Below are 20,463 nucleotides of genomic sequence, written 5' to 3'. Positions count from 1 at the left end.
AGAGAGAGGAAGGGAAGCAGTCTCCCTGCCAAGCAGAGAGCCCGATGCGGGGCTCGATCCCAGGAACCTGGGATCATGACCTGATCCGAAGGCAGAGGCTTTAACCCACTAAGCCACCCAGGCACTCCCAGTTTAAGTTGTTTTTTTTTTTTTTAAATGGGAGTTCACTGTAGAAGACTTTGAACTTTGATGCATGTTTTAAACTTTAACTAATGTTGGAAAAATAGATTTTAGTTCATATTTTTATTTGTAAAATAAATTTTATTTTAAATTTTGTAGCTATCATTTAATGACCAAACCAAACAAAAAACCCCATGCAGAAAGATATAGATTAGAAGGAAGGAACTGTGTCATGATTACTCTTTTGGTAATGCCTGTGATAGTATATCCATAACTTGAGTTTTGGACTGGTGTTTTTGGGCTGCTAGTTTCCTTTCAACCAGGGACCTGTAGTTTCAATCTCATTGAATGGTAGAACAGTGCTCCTCCTTTAAAGGGAGAACTTAAGATATGCCAGTCAGCTAGAAATGAAAAGAGAAATGCGTGTGGCCCCTTTAGTTGATAGATCATAATTACTTATGAGAAATTTAGAAATGCGGGCCCAAAAGGGTCAGTGTCTAGGGCAGACTTTTCTAAACCCATGCTTCTGTTGGAAACATTTGAGTTAGGTGAACCTTTCATCTACTCTCTACAGTATTTATGGGGTGCGTATGGTGTGCCACACCATGTACAGTTTTAAGCAGGGGGATGGAAAAATGGTCGTCAAGAGAGAAAGGTTTCTGCCCTGAGAGTTTCTGTTCTTTTGGGGAGAGGAAGACAGACACACGTAAGCAAAGTAATAAGGTAATTTCACATAGTGATGACTGTTGTGAGTTGCCTAACAGAATACCTGCAGAGAGGGTACTGCTTTACCAAGAGTGATTAGGGAAGGCCTCTGGGAGGATGTTACATTTGAGCCAAATTGCAGATGATATGAAGGAACCTTGAATGCAAAATTTGGGAGTCTTCAAGACTCAAAGTCCATGGGTTTGTGCATCTTGAAGAGCACTGTCCTGTTCTGAAAAGTGAAGGAAATTAGAGGAGACAGACTCACACTGGGATCAGGCAAAGGCCTCTGACTGGTTTACACACAAAGTATGGTTTGCTTTGAATTGTAACGTGGCAGTATATTGTGTGGGTCCTGATCTCAGGTGCTAGCACAGGCTCCCTGTGTGGGCAATAGCCAGCTGCTTATGGTCGGAAGAACCTCATCTTCTCAGGAGGAGAGTGTCAGGGTTGGACCACATACTGCCAGACTTTCTCTTGTCTTTTGTACCTTTGAATCTATGCTATATTTATTGGCATTAGAAGGAGAATTATTAGATGGCAAAATGCCTTATTTTTTTTTGTAGTTAAAAATAGGGCAAAATGCAAGATATACTCAATGATACTGATCATTAAAATGAGATTTATTTAAGACTCTATTATGTTATACTTGTCTAAAAACCACACAAACCTTGCATTAGTTAATTCATTTTGCTAGATATATTCTTAATAATGAAAGGGTGTCCTAAAAGCTCACCCCCAACCTCTCAACAATAATAAGAAATAAACTGTATGTTATGCCAACTTTTATTATGGTTCCCATGAAACAGCCCTAACTCAAGCAACCCATTTAGTCTTCATGATATAAACTGTGATAGATCTTCTTTCCCTTTCATTCTTACGTGTCAAGGATGCTGCTGTATTTTTTATTAAAAACAACAAGCAAAACACATTTAAACTAGACAGTTACTCATTTCATGTTATAGAAGAAAGTTTTTTAATGCCGAAAATCCTGTTATGATAATGTATTGCTTTTTTGTAAGGCTGACAGTTGTGATTTAGTTTTGATTTAGATTTAGTTTTGCTCAAAGCATGAGTATATAGATATAACCATGAAATATAGATATACTTTTATTTTCATCAACTAGTGGTATTATACACTTGCAAGTTTTTGGGTTTGTCACACATTAATATTTATTAAATACCTGTCCTGCCAGTGGTAGGGATGCAGGCCCCTCATGGTCTGGTAAGTGTAGTAGTAGCTACTTGGGCTCAGAGAGGAATTTCAGAAGAAATGACAGAGCCAGCAATCCATAAAATGAGGTTTATGTTCTTTTAGCAAAAGGTCAGCAGATGGCTTTAAAGAGCTTTAGAATAGCTTTATAACCTCATGTGCTTACCATGCAGAGATACATGTTCTTTTTGAAAAGCTAATTGTCTTAAAAGTTGAAAGCAAAACCTTTGGAAAACTCAAAGTCTTCCTCAAAGTAATTTTACTTAGGCATTGACCAATTGAGGAATTTTTCTTGTCAGTGATTAAGAAGTGAAAATAAATTATAGGGAATGGGAAGGGGTGAAGCAGGAATCAAATCATTGAACATATGTGTTCCAGAAACTGGAGCTATTGCAAATTTCTACCTGATATGCTTCTATTATATCTTGTGGAGTTGGCAGAAGCTGGACACAGGCATATCTTGTTTTATTGTGCTTTGCAGATACTGTGGTGGTTTTTTTTAAAAACAACAAATTGAAGGTTTGTGGAAACCCTGTATCCAGCATTTATTGGTACCATTTTTTCCCGGTAACATTAGCTCACTTTGTTTCTCTGTCACCTTTTGGTAATTCACATAATATTTCAAAAATTATCACTATTATTTCATTTATTATAGTGAATTGTGATCATTGATATTTGATTTTACTATTGTAATTGTTTTGGGGCACCACAAACTGTGCCCATAGAAGACAGCGAACTTCATTGATAAATGTTTTCTGCGTTTGACCAACTGTTTGACCAACCAGTCATTCCTCCGTGTTTCTCTCCCCTTGGGCCTCCCTGTTTCCCAAGACCCAACAATATTAAAGTAAGTCCAATTATTAATTCTACAGTGGTCTCTAAGTGCTCAGATGAAAGGAAGACTCACTTGTCTCTCACTTTAAAGGAATGATGAAGCTTTGTGAGGGAAGCGTGTTAAAATCCAAGGTGGGCCTAAAGCTAGGCCTCTTGTGCCAGACGGCCAACTTGTGAAGGCAAAGGAAAAGTTCTTGAAGGAAATTAAGGTGCTACTCCACTGAGCACGTGGCCTTAATGCTGTATGGAGAAAGTTTTCATGATCTGGATAGAAGATCAAATCAGCCATAACATTCCCTGAAGCCAAAGCTAATCCAGAACAAAGCTCTAACTCTTTAGTTCTCTGAAGGCTGAGACAGGTGAGGAAGGTAGAGGACAGTTTGAAGCTGCCAGAGGTTGGTTTGCGAGGTGTGAGGAAAGAAGCCATCTCCATAAACATGAAAGTACAAGGTGAAGCAGCAGGTGCCGATGGAGAAGCTGCAGCAGGTTACCCAGAGGCTCTAGCTGAGAGAATTCCTGAAGGTGCTGCACTAAACATCAGATTTTCAGTGTGGATGAAACAGCCTTGTAGCGAAGAAGATGCCATTGTAGGACTTTCATAGCTAGAGAGGAGAAGTCAGTGCTAGGCCTCAAAGCTTCCAAGGACAGGCTGACTCTCTTTTTAGGGGCTAATGAAGCTGGTGGCTTGAGGTTGAAGCCAGTGTTGTTTATCATTTTGAAAATCCTGGGGCCCTTCAGGATTATGCTACATCTGCTCTGCCTGTGCTTTATAAATGAAGCAACAAAACCTGGATGACAGCACATGTGTATGTGGCATGGTTTACTGAATATTTTAAGCCCACTATTGACACCTCCTGCTCTGAAAAAAAGATGCCTTTCAAAATATTGCTGCTCATTGACAACACTCCCAGACATGCAGGAGCTCAGATGGAGATGTACAACAAGATTAATGTTTTCATGCCTGCTAAAACAATAGCTCTCCTGCAGTCCATGGATTAAGGAGTAACTTGAAACTTTCAAGGCTTATTTAAGAAATACGTTTTGTAAAGTTGTGCTGCCGTACCTAGTGATTCCTCTGATGGATCTGGGAAAGTAAATTAAAAACCTTCTGGACAGGATTCACCATTCTAAATGGCATTAAGAACATTTGTAATTCATGGGAAGAGGTCAGAATATCACCATTAATAGGGGTTTGGGGGAAGCGGATTCCAGCTCACTTGGAGGACTTTAAGGGGTTTAAGACTTCATGGAAGAAGTAAGTGTAGATGTGGTGGAAACAGCAATAGAACTAGAACTAGAACTAGAAGTGGAGCCTGAAGATGTGACTGAATTACTGCAGTCTCATCAAACTTGAACAAATGAGGAGTTGCTTCTGACGAATGAGCATAGAAAGTGATTTCTTGAGATGGAATGTGCTCCTGGTAAAGATGGTGGGAAGAGAGGTGCCTGGGTGGCTCAGATGGTTGGGCGTCTGCCTTCGGCTCGGGTCATGATCCCAGGGTCTGGGGATCAAGCCCCACATCAGGCTCCCTGCTCGGCAGGGGAGTCTGCTCCCCCAGCCCTGACTGTCTGCCCTGCTTATGCTCTCTCACTCTCTCTGTCAGATAAATAAAAATCTCTTAAAAAAAAAAAAAAAGATGGTGGGAAGACTGTTGAAAGGACAGCAAAGGATTTAGAGCATGACATAAACTTAGTTGAGAAAGCAGTGGCAGGGTTTGAGAAGATTGGCTCCCATTTTGACAGAACTTCTACTGTGGGTACAGTTTTTTCAAACAGCATCTCAGAGTACAGAGGAATAGTTTCTGAAACGAAGAGTTAATCAGTGTGGCACATTCCTGTTTTGTTTTGTTATAAGAAATTGCCACAACCACCTAATACTGCTCTGGGTCAGACAGCCACCATCAACACTGAGGTAGGACCCTCCATTGACAAAATTATGACTTACTGAAAACTCATAGGATAGTTAGTATTTTTTTTAGCAGTAAAATTTTTAAATTAAGTATGTACATTTTTTTAGACATAATGCCATTGCATACTTAATTGACTAGAGTAGAGTGTAAACGTAACTTCCGTGTGCGCTAGGAAACCAAAAAATTTATTTGACTTGTTTTGTGGTATTTGCTTAGTTATGGTAGTTGGAAGTGAACTTGCACTATGTCTGCAGTGTGCCTGTAGTCAGTCCCACTCAACCTATGCCCAGTGTTTCAGCAATGGGGCCTAAAAGAATATTTTAGGAGAAAGTCTAGTGAAAGAGCAGATTTAATAACTTCAGCCTGAGAGCCTAAGGGAATTATTAAATAATTTTAATTATGGGGATGGTTAACTTTCATTTTGAAAATTTCAGTCTGGCCTTGGTGTGGAGAATAATTTAGGGAAGAGGCAAGAGAGGAGGCAGAAACAGCAGTCAGTGGAGATGTATTAATAGTTTAAGAAAAAGGAAATGAAGGCTAAGATTAAGATAGGGTTGAGTTGGGGCACCTGGGTGGCTCAGTCAGTTGATCACCCACTCTTGGTTTCAGCTCAGGTCATGATCTCAGTGTTGTGAGATGGAGCCTCCATTGGGCTCCTTGCTCAGTGGGGAGTCTGCTTCCCCCTCCCTCTCCCTCTGCCTCTTCCCCTCCTTTTGCTCTCTCTCAAATAAATAAATTATGATAAATCTTTTCTTTAAAGGTAGAATTGAGTTGAGAAATATTTTCTGTATGGAATGAACAGAAATTTGGAAATATATTACTGTTACTGAGGTGTTTTTGTTTGTTTGCCTTCATTTAGAAAAAGACAGTTTGATTAGAAAGCATGCTATGTAGACTGATAGAAGTAACTGAAAAAGCCTGATCTTTGTGCTCCATCTGTTTTCAGAAAATTGACTTTTGAAATATCTTGATAAATTTTCTTTTTAGAGCATAACTTCACTTTAGAGCCATGACATCTCTTAAATGAAATTTTGTTAAGGGACTTGACATTAGCAGATATTGGGTATATTAACTTTTAAAGTGTTTTGTTTATAAAACCTTGATAGCATTTTATAGGTCATGAAGTACTGGATTGAACATTTCTTAGACACTGAGAGTCTTTTGGCTGTGCTAAAATTGCAGCAGACTATCTCACTTTTTTTTTTTTTAATTTTATTTTTTATAAACATATATTTTTATCCCCAGGGGTACAGGTCTGTGAATCACCAGGTTTACACACTTCACAGCACTCACCATAGCACATACCCTCCCCAGTGTCCATAATCCCACCCCCCTCCCAACCCCCCTCCCCCCATCAACCCTCAGTTTGTTTTGTGAGATTGAGTCACTTATGGTTTGTCTCCCTCCCAATCCCATCTTGTTTCATTTACTCTTCTCCTACCCCCTTAACCCCACATGTTGCATCTCCTCTCCCTCATATCAGGGAGATCATATGATAGTTGTCTTTCTCCGATTGACTTATTTCGCTAAGCATGATACCCTCTAGTTCCATCCACGTCGTCGCAAATGGCAAGATTTCATTTCTTTTGATGGCTGCATAGTATTCCATTGTGTATATATACCACATCTTCTTTATCCATTCGTCTGTAGATGGACATCTAGGTTCTTTCCATACTGTGGCTATTGTAGACATTGCTGCTATAAACATTCGGGTGCACGTGCCCCTTCGGATCACTACGTTTGTATCTTTAGGGTAAATACCCAGCAGTGCAATTGCTGGGTCATAGGGTAGTTCTATTTTCAACATTTTGAGGAACCTCCATGCTGTTTTCCAGAGTGGTTGCACCAGCTTGCATTCCCACCAACAGTGTAGGAGGGTTCCCCTACATCCTCGCCAGCATCTGTCATTTCCTGACTTGTTAATTTTAGCCATTCTGACTGGTGTGAGGTGATATCTCATTGTGGTTTTGATTTGTATTTCCCTGATGTCGAGTGATGTGGAGCACTTTTTCATGTGTCTGTTGGCCATCTGAATGTCTTCTTTGCAGAAATGTCTGTTCATGTCCTCTGCCCATTTCTTGATTGGATTATTTGTTCTTTGGGTGTTGAGTTTGCTAAGTTCTTTATAGATTTTGGACACTAGCCCTTTATCTGATATGTCGTTTGCAAATATCTTCTCCCATTCTGTCAGTTGTCTTTTGGTTTTGTTCACTGTTTCCTTTGCTGTGCAAAAGCTTTTGATCTTGATAAAATCCCAATAGTTCATTTTTGCCCTTGCTTCCCTTGCTTTTGGCGATGTTCCTAGGAAGATGTTGCTGCGGCTGAGGTCGAAGAGGTTGTTGCCTGTGTTCTCCTCGAGGATTTTGATGGATTCCTTTCTCACATTGAGATCCTTCATCCATTTTGAGTCTATTTTCGTGTGTGGTGTAAGGAAATGATCCAATTTCATTTTTCTGCATGTGGCTGTCCAATTTTCCCAACACCATTTATTGAAGAGGCTGTCTTTTTTCCATTGGACATTCTTTCCTGCTTTGTCGAAGATGAGTTGACCATAGAGTTGAGGGTCTATTTCTGGGCTCTCTATTCTGTTCCATTGATCTATGTGTCTGTTTTTGTGCCAGTACCATGCTGTCTTGATGATGAGACTGTCTCACTTTTTAAAAAATTAGTTAGTAACTCTTGTGTTAACTTTTGCCCCAAAGTGGGAATGTCTCTCCATTATTATTAATTAGACATAATTTAATTAAAATGACTTCATATATGGCAGAAATTTTTCTACTTTAAATAATCACAACTTTATTATGAGAAACACTCATTGTCACTTATGTACAATTTTCAACAAAGGGGATTAAGTAGGCCTCATATATGGCATTTTGGTCAACATTTTTTTTCCCACAAATTTGGTATATATTAGATGTGTTAAAGGGATAGTTTCATTTTACTTGCATAATACTGAAAATTAGGTGGTATGAATTAAATGTCTTTTTTGTTTTCAGAACATTTTAATTAATGTATGAAATAGTTAGAAAGGATACCCTATATAAAACCAAAGGATGTCTTCCAGTTTGTTGTTTGCCTTAAGAAAGGTTCTTTTTTGCGAGTTTTCAAATAATTTATGGGTAGATTTCAAGAACTATTGTGACATAATTGAACCCAGAAGAAATCTTTTATTTTTGTTTTGGTGTTTTATTAAGGTTACTTCAAGCTATCTGATTGCTTTGGATGAATGTTTTTAATTTGGGGGGGTTAAATTGTTATAGGATAAGAGTACAGAGAGAAAAGTAAGAGATACATAGAGATATCATTAATAGTATTGCAATGAAGTGAGGCAAAGTCTCACATTTTCATGATACACTGTCAGCTTGAGCTATATAATATTTAAGAACAAGGCTTTGGCCCTTACATTCTCCCTTCTAGATCAGTTTGGGGTCATATGTCAATATTAAATACTTCTAGTTGCTTTTGTATATTTAAAAGATATTTTTGGTTTCCTAGAGTAATGTCAAAATGAAGGAATGCATGGTTGTGCTTTTGTGTGTGTGTGTGTGTGTGTGTGTGTGTAACCAATTCTGCATATAGCCAGTTTCACAGTGGCTTAGCTATAAATGGAAGTCTCTCTCCCCAGTTTCTTCATCATTCCAGAATTCAGTGCTACAAGGTTGGTTGCTATAAATTTAGGAGTTTTTCCATTTTTATATACGAAGATAATGTTTTTATGTCATGAGGTTTTCTCATGAACTCATGAAAAGATATTCTCAGGATATCCTCCTCTTATTCTTTGCTTTACCTCCTTTTTCTTTACTTCTAAGCTCAGTGGCATATCTTGCAAAACTTAGGGCCATATAGTTAGCTTTACTCATAGAACGAGTCTGTTTTCTATACAATTCTCCAATTTAAACAAGAAAAGAAGGTACTTAAATTTTAAGTACTCCCTCTCTTTCACCTCCCAGTCCCCATTTTACATTTAGTGTTCAGATATGTTCAGTATTTGGTCTTTGCTGTTTTTACTAACCCGATTCTCTGCTTTTAGTTAACAGCCAGGTCCTTGCCTGCTGTGCAGTCGGATGAGAGACTTCAGCCTCTACTTAACCACCTCAGGTAATATGAAGGCACACCCTGGTTATGCTTACGATTTTTAAGTGCATTAAAGTGGGTAAAGTATATTAAATGATTAAAACCTCTTCAGTTACTAAAAACTTAACAGTTTTTTCCTTGCTTTAATTCTGTGATGTAAGCTGAAGTTCTTAATACACTTGCTGCCCTTGACTTCAGGATACTGTTGGAGGCTTTTTTAATTCAATCAGAGTGTGTAAAACTAGTTGGTAAATTTACATTAAAATGAACAGAGGTGACTGCTGAAAGATCTCAAAGGAATGAGCTATTTAAATGCAGAGCATACCTTTGGGACCCTCCACATGTTATTGGGGGCAGATGAAATGGATGGGATTTGTTTTCTAATTAACAAAACATTATATTCTCATTATTTAAAAAAAAACCCCAAACTTTACAAGTATAGGAAAGGGAGGAAAAGGAAAAAACCCATCATTACTACTCAGAAGTAGTATTTCTTCCATCTGTGTTGCTTTAAAAAACCTAGTGTTGAAATTGCACTTTTTAAAAAGTTGCTGGTTTTTCATTTTATTTTATTTTATTTTTTTTAAAGATTTTATTTTTATTTATTTGACAGAGAGAGAGATCACAAGTAGACAGAGAGGCAGGCAGAGAGAGAGAGGGAAGCAGGCTCCCTGCTGAGCAGAGAGCCCGATGTGGGACTCGATCCCAGGACCCCGAGATCATGACCTGAGCCGAAGGCAGCGGCTTAACCCACTGAGCCACCCAGGCGCCCCTGGTTTTTCATTTTAAAGTGAACATTATAAGACTTTTTTTTTCTGTTATTAGCATCTCTTCAAAAACATTTTTAGTAACTGCGTGGTATTTTCTTGTTTGGCTGTATTGTAATGTTCTCATTTCCTTTTGGGGGCATTTACACCATTTCCAATTCTTTTCAGTAGTATGAAAAATGTCACATGTTAATCTTTATCTGTATTTTTGATCATTTTTCTTAGCATAGATTTTCAGAGGGGCAATTACTTTGTCAAAGCAAGTGAGCCATTTTAAAGATTTAAGTATATGTGTTTCTTTTTCAAAAACCTTATTCTACTTATAGTTTTAGATTATATAAAATTGCCCACAAGATTGTCACTGTACCCTGAACAAGATATAGGACAGCTAAAATGGTTGCTAATTTAATAGTTAATCATGGAGATACCATTGCGATCAAATACATTTCATATTGATTATTATTAAGACTGATTTTAGGGACGCCTGGGTGGCTCAGTTGGTTGGACGACTGTCTTCGGCTCAGGTCATGATCCCGGGGTTCCAGGATCGAGTCCCACATTGGGCTCCCGGCTCCGTGGGGAGTCTGCTTCTCCCTCTGACCTTCTCCTTGCTCATGTTCTCTCTCACTGTCTCTCTCTCAAATAAATAAATAAAATCTTTAAAAAAAAAAAAAAAAGACTGATTTTAAAACATTTTATTATCCATTTTCATTTTGGAGTGGGATTAACTATATGTATATTTGTTCATTTATTGATAGCATCTCCTGATTTCATTTGATATTACATACTTTAGATGTAAAGGATAGTAAGTAATTCAGAGTTGTATTTGTTGCTACATTTTTTTCTGAAAGTTTTTGATTATGTTACATTATCCAACATACCTACATTTTCACGTTTTATGTAGGCAGACACCAGTAGTGTTTCCCTTTATGGATTCTTTTTCTTCTTCTTTTTTTTTTTTTTTTTTTTGAAGTATGTCCAAGAGACCTAAATATAGAGGGACAAAATTCTTATTATATGGCTGTATGTCACTGTGCTGTTTTAGATTCTGTTGAATTCCCATATTGACAGCACATGCTTCCCTTCCATTGGGTAGAAACAAACCATGTCATGAATTATAAAGTTTGAGGGACAATTTCCTGGTATTTGCACTGGTTACCAAAACTGCTAGTTCTTTTTAATTAATCTGTTTTGAGAGAGTTTTGTTCTTGAATTTAATGCCAGTAAGCTATTGATTAGTAGCTTAGTCTACTTCTGTTCTAAATCACCAGTTTGTATGTTACTCCTACCCTTCCTCCTTTCCTTCCTCCTTTCTTCCTTCCTTTGTGAATCAGTCAGCAGCCCTGAATCACCCTGGTTTATTCCATCCTGATCTCTCTGTGTCTCTTCACAGCCTCCGGATCTTTGTTTATCTCTTCACAGCCTATTTTTCTTTCAAAGTTTTACTCCTTTTTCCCTTTCGGCTTCTTCTAACGGACAAAAGGCAAATTGTTCAAATCAAAAGTAAAGCTTATGAAGTAAAAGAAAGAAATGAAATACTTTCAGTAAATCCAAGTAGTACATATTGGTAAATTAAACTGTTGTCATGTTTGACATATTTGTGTTATGTATAAATGTATATGTTAATGTCTTTGGGATTTACCTTTGCGCAGAACTCAGACAAAATTCATTGAGAATGAAAGGAGACTAGGATCCTGTCACTGTATCAGACAGCATAAGAGTATGGCTTTACAAGATTTCTTTCTCAAAATTTTTTTTAAAAGATTTTATTTATTTATTTGACAAGAAAGAAGGAAAGCGAGCACACGCAGGAGGAGCGGCAGACAGAGGGAGAAGCAGAAGCAGTCTCCCTGTGGAGCAGGGAGCCTGATGCAGGGCTCCACAGTAGGACCCTGGGATCATGACCTGAGCCAAAGACAGATACTTAACTGACACCCGAGTGCCCCTCATTTTTTATTTGTTCGGAATCTCAGTTGCTTATTTGTCAGGATTGGAATATTGATAATATTTTTCCTCCTCCCTTCTCCCTGTCCTGTCTCTTTTTTTGTCTCTCTTACCACTTCTCAATAGTGACTTTTCCTTCCCAGACAGACAGTTCTTAACCTCTGAATAATTGTTTTGTTGTTAAAGGTGGTCCAGACTGACATTTCATTGGCTTGAGTAGCATAAACACTGTATGTGATTTTTAAGCTTCCTAGAGAACTGTTACTGAGTTATGTTTAAGTCACTTTCCCAGCCTCTCCTCTCCTGCTACTTTTGTCTCCTGAGTATCTGTATTACTATTGTAACTTCTTATGTATTCTCCTTGGCTTCTTTGCACTCTCTGAAATATTTCACATTATTGCCAGAGTGATTCTATTATCGCTTGGCTTAAAATCATTCTCTGTCTTCCCAGTTTCATTCCAGGTGAATTCTGAACTTCTTAGCCTGGCATATGAAGTCCTTCTGGAAGGTGTTGTACTGTCTCTTTGGACTCTTCTTTTAGTACTGGTCCCCTAACTTCTAGTGCAACCAAATGCCTTGAAGTTCTCTTTTTTTTTTTAAAGATTTTATTTATTTTTTTGACACACAGAGAGAGAGATCACAAGTAGGCAGAGCAGCAGGCAGAGAGAGAGGGGGAAACAGGCTCCTTGCTGAGCAGAGAGCTCAATGTGGGGCTCGATCCCAGGACCCTGAGATCGTGACCTAAGCTGAAGGCAGAGGTTTAATCCACTGAGCTACCCAGGTGTCCTGCCTTGAAGTTCTTCTAATACAACTTGCTGTTGTTGATCTCTGTGCCCTTGAAAATTTTTCTTCTTCTGCCTGGAATGTTCTCCCATTCCTCCATTTCTATAATTTACCTAACTTTTACTTGTCCCTTAAGACTTAGCCCATATTACTTCATCTGGTAAGTTTTCCCTGACTGTTTAGTTTGCAGTGGGCCCACTTTGCCTGAGTCTGAATCTGATGTGGTATTTATTTATTGTTTTTTTCATTCACATATTTATTTATTTATTGGACAAAGATCACAAGTAGGCAGAGAGGCAAGGGGCGGGGGGGGGGGGGAGAGCAGGGTTCCTGCTGAGCAGAGAGCCCGATGTGGGGCTTGATCCCAGGACCCTGGGATCATGACCTGAGCCGAAGGTCCAGGCTTTAACCTGCTGAGCCACCCAGGCGCCCCTGAATCTGATGTTTTTTATATGTGTTTCCACAATACCCCCATGGCTACTTGTGTATTACAGAACACATAATGTGGTTATCCTTTGTTTACTTTCTGATGACTCCATTATAGTATGGGCTGCTTATTAGCTTGTAAAGTGACTTTCATATTTGTATTTCCAGCGCTGGGACAGTATCTGGCACATGTTAGTATTCATTATGTGTTTTGTCAAATGAATGAGTGCATGTTACAACAGTGACATTTTGTTATTTTTTTTCCTGCATGATGTTTTTGTAATTTATAAGTCATATGCCATTGTTTTTTTGTTTGTTTGTTTTTGTTTTGTTTTGTTTTGTATAGACCCTGATTCAGAAGATAGAAGCCTAAATAGCTGAATTTCACCTCTAGTTAATGCTTGATTCTGTGCAAAATAATGGGTTCTTTTTCCTCCACCTCAGTATGGTAATTGTCAGCTAGAATTTAGTTAACCACTGACATACCTCTTCAAGTCCTTGAAACTTGCACAAACTGTACATTCGTTTAGGGCTTTCTCTGTGGAGTTCACTCAGGACTGGTTGCTAGGCAACCAGGGCTAGATGCTACATGTAATATGCACCAACTGATGTTCCTTTTTTATTATTATTAAATGAAATGGCTTCTCATTTTATTACCATGTCAGAGACATCTGTATGGAGACTGGCAGTTGATGTGCATAGTTTTGACACTTGCTGTTGTACAAAGTAACCTTGTGATATGCATTTCAAGCATATTGAATTCTTTTTTGGGTGTCTAAATGTAATGTTTTTCTTTTTACCTTTTGCTTAGGTCAAAATAAGAAAGAATACTACTTGATTTGAAAGGTTCTAATGATAGTCTTGTTATGAGAAAGTAATCATCATTAGTTTGCATGACCTGTATAGTTCAGATGTTATCTAGAGGAGATAGACATTAGGCAGTTGAGACTAAGATCATTATTAGGTCTAATTTTGTTCAGTGCCTCTAATGATCAAAGAGGAATGATGAATAGCATTTTTTTTTAGATTTTTTTTTTAATTTATTTATTTGACAGACAGAGATTACAAGTAGGCAGAGAGGCAGGCAGAGAGAGAGGAGGAAGGAGGCTCCCTGCTGAGCAGAGAGCCCGATGTGGGGCTCGATCCCAGGACTCTGAGATCATGACCTGAGCCGAAGGCAGAGGCTTTAACCCACTGAGCCACCCAGGCGCCCCGATGAATAGCATTTTAATTAAATTTGTCAATAAGAGTAATTTGGGACTTGATAGAAATACCTGTAAAAATTAAAGTAGCAATACAAAGAAATTCTCAGATCATTTTTACAGGACTTAGACACTCAAAGGAGAATTAGTGTAACACTCCGCCATCCTACTAAGCTAGGATATTGCTTACAATATATATTATTCTGAGGATGTAGAAGTGATGTGTCCATATTTTCTTAGTTGAACCTAGTTCTCTAGTCAAAAGTTAAAGCAAGCAGAGAAACACTTTGCTTCAGTATCTTATGGAAATACAAGCTTATTTTTATCATTTGTAGTGTCCATCCATTCATCAGTAACTGAATGCCAATTATGTGCTTGGAATAAAAAAATAAGATCCAGTTTCTCTTCCCAAGGGATTTATAGTTTTGACTTTATTTGAGAGATAGGCACTTAAACACGGTTCAGAATTTGTAAACCTTTCTAATAGAATTAAACACAAAATACGTGATTTTATTATTTGAACCGTATTTCTCATGGAATTATTAAATAATGGGGTCATGACTTCGTTGTTTTGGATTCCATACTCCTACACAGTATCGTGGCTCCCATTGGACTGAACATTACTCTCACTTGGGGGATGATGTTGTCACTAACAAAGGAGTATAAAGGAAGAGTAGGGATTAGGGAATGAATGTGTTTGCTGAGATTCCAGGTTCAGTAGTTTCAGACATTTTGGACTTGTGCCTGTGGAACATATGGGGGGGGGGGATGTTTAGTAAGTAGCTGAATACAGACCACAGTGTAAGAGTGAGGTTTATACCAGAGAGAGAAATTTGCTAATCATCACTGTTTAGGTGGTGGTTAAAATCAGGACAGTGGTTGATATTACTCAGGAGAGAGTATAGAGTGACCAGGGGACATGGCCCTGAATAAAACTTATACATAGGACAGCAGTGTTTAAGTAACTTGTGATGGGCAGCAATGAAGGTAGGAGATGAATTAAAAGAGAAACCAGTAGAAAGCGCGGAGAAATCTTGAATGAACAGGAACACGAGAAAGGACAATGGGATAAAAGATGCTAAGGGAAAGATTTCAAACAGGAATGGTAAACACCATCAAATGGCACAGAAAAGTCAGGTTAGAACTACATAATGTCAGTTCGGTTAGTCATGCGGGAGCCATTGGTGGCTTAACCACATTGTAATGGTACTGATGAAAAATTGAGATGAGAAATTAAGCTGTGAAAATATAGGGAGTATAGACTACTCTTGGCAGAGCAAAGATAGAAAGAAGATGATATCTATGAATTTCATAGTTGAAGAAATTGTATTTTTTCCTTAAGATTGGAAAGCTGGACATATAGAGGTTAAGGGAAAAGTCAGGTCAGTGGGACTAAGAGGAAATAATTGAAGGGGCAGGTTTTTAGAAGAGGTAGGAGGAGATGGGACCAAGAAATCACACTGACTAGAGTTTATAATGTACTTTCCAACCTGGTTTTTTATAGTTCTTACTCAGACCATCTCATCCCCAGAGACCATTCCATGATAGATGGTCCTTTATTATTATTATCCCTGTTTCTTTCAAGATTTGATTTTTAAGTAATCTCTCTTCTCAGTATGGGGCTTGAGTTCACAACCCTGAGATCAAGAGTCATGTGCTCCACCAACTGAGCCAGCCATGTGCCTCTCATTATCCCTATTTTAAAGTTTGATGATGGAACTTCAAGAGGTTCATGTTCAGAAAACATGATTTTTCAGGTTTTTTCTTTTCAGGGTCTATATTTCTCCTCTCTCAAAAGGATGAATGAGTTATTTCATAAGACTTTACTATTTTTTTCAAAAGTGTTATTAACAACTCCTCTATTGGAAGAACTAGCTTACTTACAAAAAAAAAAGTTAAATTTCCAAATGTCAGATGGATTTGTGTAAATCATCATTTCTGATTTCCTCAAAGCACCTATCATTAGATGTGTCATCTAATGGGTCACATTGCACTGTGACTTTAGTGTCGTCCTCATCCATCACTGCATTTTCTAGGGTGAATTGTATAGTGTACTGATTTTTCAATTTGGAGAGACTCTAAGGTCTTGGGCTATGTTCCTGTGAATGTAGAAGTTTATTGTAAATAAATATCTTTGCCACCCTAATTTTAGTACTTGTGGGATAATTATATAATGGTATTAGACTATCAAGGGCATATGTTAAAGATTATTTTTGTTATGTCACTTAAAAATTAGTAAGTATAACGAAGTGAGACTAGGGAGGAAAACTTGCACCTCACCTGTGAGAACTTTAGTTGTGTGATTGAAATTTTTTTTTTTCCTTAAAAATGATGCCTTTCCCCACAGTGTGTAGATCTTTGTCCTTCAACCTTCCTCCTGTGGGAGGTCGCAATAAGGCTTCAGACGAGGACCAAACCAGGCCCTGACTTGTGCCTCCTTTAAAGTCCGAATAACCTAACAAAAGGTTTAGGACGGGGAAAGTTGAGTAGCACTGAGAAAGGGTCTGTGCTATGTGTTGTGCGCTTGCCTACGTGACTTCCCACATGCTTGCTAAACAAATGAGAACAATTCGGTTGGGGTCAAAAGTTCATTGCTGGTCCTTGCTGCCCTGGTACTGCTCATAAATTACTTTCAGGTTTGCTGTATCAATACAGAACAATTGTACTAACATCAGCCGTTTGGCGTCACGAGGTCTGCTTAATAGTTAAATGTGAAACTTATTATGGGAACTTGTGGTTGTTTAACTAGACACAGGTGTATTGCTTCTCCTATCACTATATATATGGCCTTAGTGCTTTGAATAAACTTAGTACTGTTGGACATCATCCTCAGTGCTCCTCCTGCCCCCATCTCCTTGTCTCTTAATTTCTTTTCACCATCCTCTTACCCTCACGTTTCCTGGTCGATTTGTCGTTCTGGTCGCGACATCCTCCTCAAGACTTGAAGTGAAATAACTAATTTTTAAAAACATGTGTTACTTTCTCCTAATTTTGTTAGCATGTTTCAACCCAGCAATGAAATAGAAATCAAAGAAGGATAAAATAAGCTAGCAAAGTATTGCCTTCAGTAAATACTTGGACTGCATCACATGGGTTAACTGGTAAATGCATCCTGAATTTGTAAACAGATGTTTCTATTAACCTTTATTTTAAAGTCATTTAAAATAATGAAAGCATCTTCCTTCATTTGGTATTATTATAGACTCCTTTGTTTCCTAATGCAGAACATTTGGTTAATATGTACCCATCTCTATTTACTGCTCTAAAGTTCTTGCCACAGATTTTATATCAAATGTAATCTCTGTACCTAATCTTTCCCAGTATCCATAGTGGTACAGTTCTGTTTCTTTTTGAATTAGTTCTCATTTTGAAGTCAGAAAATTGTGTGGGCATTCACGTGCTAGAAAAAGGTTTAGTGCATCGGGACTTCCACCAATTCAGGGCTGAAATGAAAGCTTCATTCATGTGGTCCACTTGCTTTAGTTGCTTGTCAGCTCTTTCTCATCACCTGTTCCGGCCTCTAGCAGTACTTTGAACTATTTATTTCCTTTCCTACATGCGGCAACACAAGGTTTTATAGCTCAGTGATTATTGTGAAGGTGTTCTAGGTTCCTTGTAAGATACTAATAAATTAAGAAGTATTTTCTTTTCCATTATTTATTGTTTTTGAATTATTCTTTGCCACCTCTCTGTGGAGAATTCATGCCTCCTTAGAAATCGACTCTATGGAAAATGTTCATGCCTTCTTAGAAACGTACTTCTTAGAAATGTACAAAAAACATTTGTTAAAATCAGCCAGTTGTGTTAAGGGCACTATGAAGGATGCTCTGATTATATACTAAGGAAGTAGCAAATGTGGTCTGCTAACAAGTTTATATTCTGTCAAGGGAAGACCATTTTATAGGCACACATCTCCCTACACACACACACACACACCCCTCCACCCAAAGCTGTACAGGAGCAGTTGCCGTGGCTTAACCAAGGAGAGTAAATCGAGATGGGAAATCGTGTTTGTGAGGGGTAGAATCTGTATGTGGATCATGTTACAAATTTAATGCTATTTAAATGGTTTCTGATAAAACTTAGAGGCACGGGCGCCTGGGTGGCTCAGTAGGTTAAGCCACTGACTTCGGCTCAGGTCATGATCTCAGGGGCCTGGGATCGAGTCCTGCATCGGGCTCTCTGCTCAGCAGGAAGCCTGCTTCCCTCTCTCTCTTTCTGCCTGCCTCTGTCTACTGTGATCTCTCTCTGTCAAATAAATAAACAAAATCTTTAAAAAAAAAAAAAAAAACTTAGAGGCACACTAAAATTTGGCAAAATAGAAGAAGTGAACCCTGCCTTACTAGTAAAAGTACTGCTAGGCTTTTCTAATTTTATGTAATTATAAGTGGTTAAACAGTAAAAAAATTCTTTTTCTCTTAATATGTCATAATTAAGTATAAAATTTATTCCCATGGGTCTAGTTTCAAGTGGCTCTAATAATGCTCTATTGAAGATATGTCTATTTTTACTGAACCATTCCCATTTTATTGGGTATTTGTAGGTGTCTGTTTTTTTATTTTTTGGTTGTATAAACCTGTGCAGAAAAACTAAAGAATGTTAGCAGTTTCTGTATGGCCAGATAAAGTAAACTGGGAGAAGAAATGTCATATTGACTTCACAATGAAGGAATTTAACATAGATGTTTTCTAGCAGATGGAGATAAAAACAAAGAACAGCAGCAAACTAGGTGGTGTATAGTTTTGAAGAAACAAGAGAATTCATTAGTCTAAGGGTGTCATGTTGCTCAGGCAAGAAAGTGGCAGAGTTCTTAAGTGGAACCAGTGACTTGAAAAAGACAGAATTGAAGAAGCTGAATTTTTAAAATTTTATTAATGCATCTAGATTAGAATCTTCTGTTGTAGCCGTATCAAATTACCACAAATTTAGTAGATTAAAACAACACATTTTTTAATCATATAATTCTATAGGTTAGAAATCTAACATGGTCTCATCGAGAAGAAATCAAGATGTCAGCAGGGCTATGGTCCTTACTGGAGATTCTGGGGAAGAATTTGCTGCCAAGCTTATTCATAGTGCTTAATTGAGTTCCTTAGAGCTGTGGGACTCAGGTCCTCGTTTCCTTGCTGGCTGTCAGTCAGGGTCCTGTCTTTGCTCCTAGAGGCTGCCTTATTCCCAAGGCTTTCCAGGAGCCCCTGGAGGTCTCTTTCTGGTCCTTGTATGTGGTTTCCCTCACAGAGCCAGCCACCACACATCGGGTTCTTCTTAGGGTTCTGACCTCTCTCACTTCTGCTGCTGCTACATCTTTCTGCTTCCATCCTGAGGAAAGCCAAACCTCATGTGATTGTACTGGCCCACATAGATATCCAGGATGGTCTCTCCATCTCAAGGTCTTTAACCTTAATTACATCTGCGTAGTCTCCTTTGCCATGTAATCTAACATATTCATAGGTTCCAGGGATTAGAGGGCATTGATCTGCCTATTACAGTGAGGGGGTTCTTTTGGGGGGTTGAAAACAGCTTTTCCATCACTTTTCATTGGTTTTACAGGTAAACCACCACTTTTAATTTATACAGAATACTAAATTTTCCTGAGGATTTTTAGGCAGGTTAATTAGCTTTGCTAGCTCAACATGTTTTAAAGTGGAAAAAAGGATTACAAATGATTTACAGAAACATAAATATATATAAAATAAAAATATATTTACAGAAACACAAATTGGTTACTGATTTTCTTTTTAATGATGTAGAAGGAAAATAGGAAGATCTTTCCTGTCTCTCTGACTGGCTTTGTAGCCATGGCAAGCAAATATGTCCCCTTTGTAAATAGTCGACTTTGTAATGAGATTGTGCATAGTGGCTGTGACTCATGGAGGTACTTTGGTGTGAGAGCTATTTGGTAAATACATGGTCATAAACCTTTTAGCATTCTAAGAGTTTGTTTTATTATCATTTATCTCACATATTTTAAGGGAACTTCTACTCAGTGCAAGACATAGTGCTAGGTTCTAAGGATGCATATTTACTTCTGTTCTTACAGGGCTTAATGTTGATCAGAAAACAGTTGAAGAATTTTAACTAAAGTAATGACAATAAATTATAATGATTATAGAGCAATGGCTTCTGTGCGAGTACGCGCTGTCATGGAGATAAGCCTTGCGGAGTATTCTTGCAGCTTACCTATAACTAGAGGTTTTAGGTTTCTGTTAGTTACCTGATTCCATAGTTTCTTAGCGATTTCTCGATTGTGGATGCTGGTAGTTTTCCTGGAATGCAAAATTAATGATTACTTACGCTTTTCAAGTAGTTTTATTACCTGCATTTATGAAGTTTCCTATTCTTCACTTAGTGTTTTTCTTTAAAATATTAACAGTCCTCCAGTTAAGTAAAAGAAAATTAGTTAAAATGATGCTGTATGAAATAACTTTCTTAATAAACCGAGAAAGCATTGTGGTAGTAACCGTAATATATTAACAGGTAAAAAG

General features: G+C 38.0%; 1 protein-coding gene across 3 annotated transcripts in view; it reads left to right on the top strand.

Moving 5' to 3' along the window:
• Positions 1 to 20,463, top strand: part of PRIM2 (DNA primase subunit 2) — a 333,098-nt gene that overhangs the window by 181,431 nt on the left and 131,204 nt on the right. For all 3 annotated transcript variants that reach the window (XM_047733345.1, XM_047733346.1, XM_047733343.1), the window contains exon 8: positions 8,813 to 8,880. In XM_047733345.1, the coding sequence (XP_047589301.1) occupies positions 8,813 to 8,880 (68 nt within the window). The remainder of the gene's footprint in view (positions 1 to 8,812; positions 8,881 to 20,463) is intronic.

This window comes from Lutra lutra, chromosome 6 (assembly GCF_902655055.1).
Source record: "Lutra lutra chromosome 6, mLutLut1.2, whole genome shotgun sequence".
NCBI lineage: Eukaryota > Metazoa > Chordata > Mammalia > Carnivora > Mustelidae > Lutra > Lutra lutra.
The sequence above is the reverse complement of the archived record's forward strand: the minus strand, read 5'-3'. Positions and strand labels throughout refer to the sequence as shown.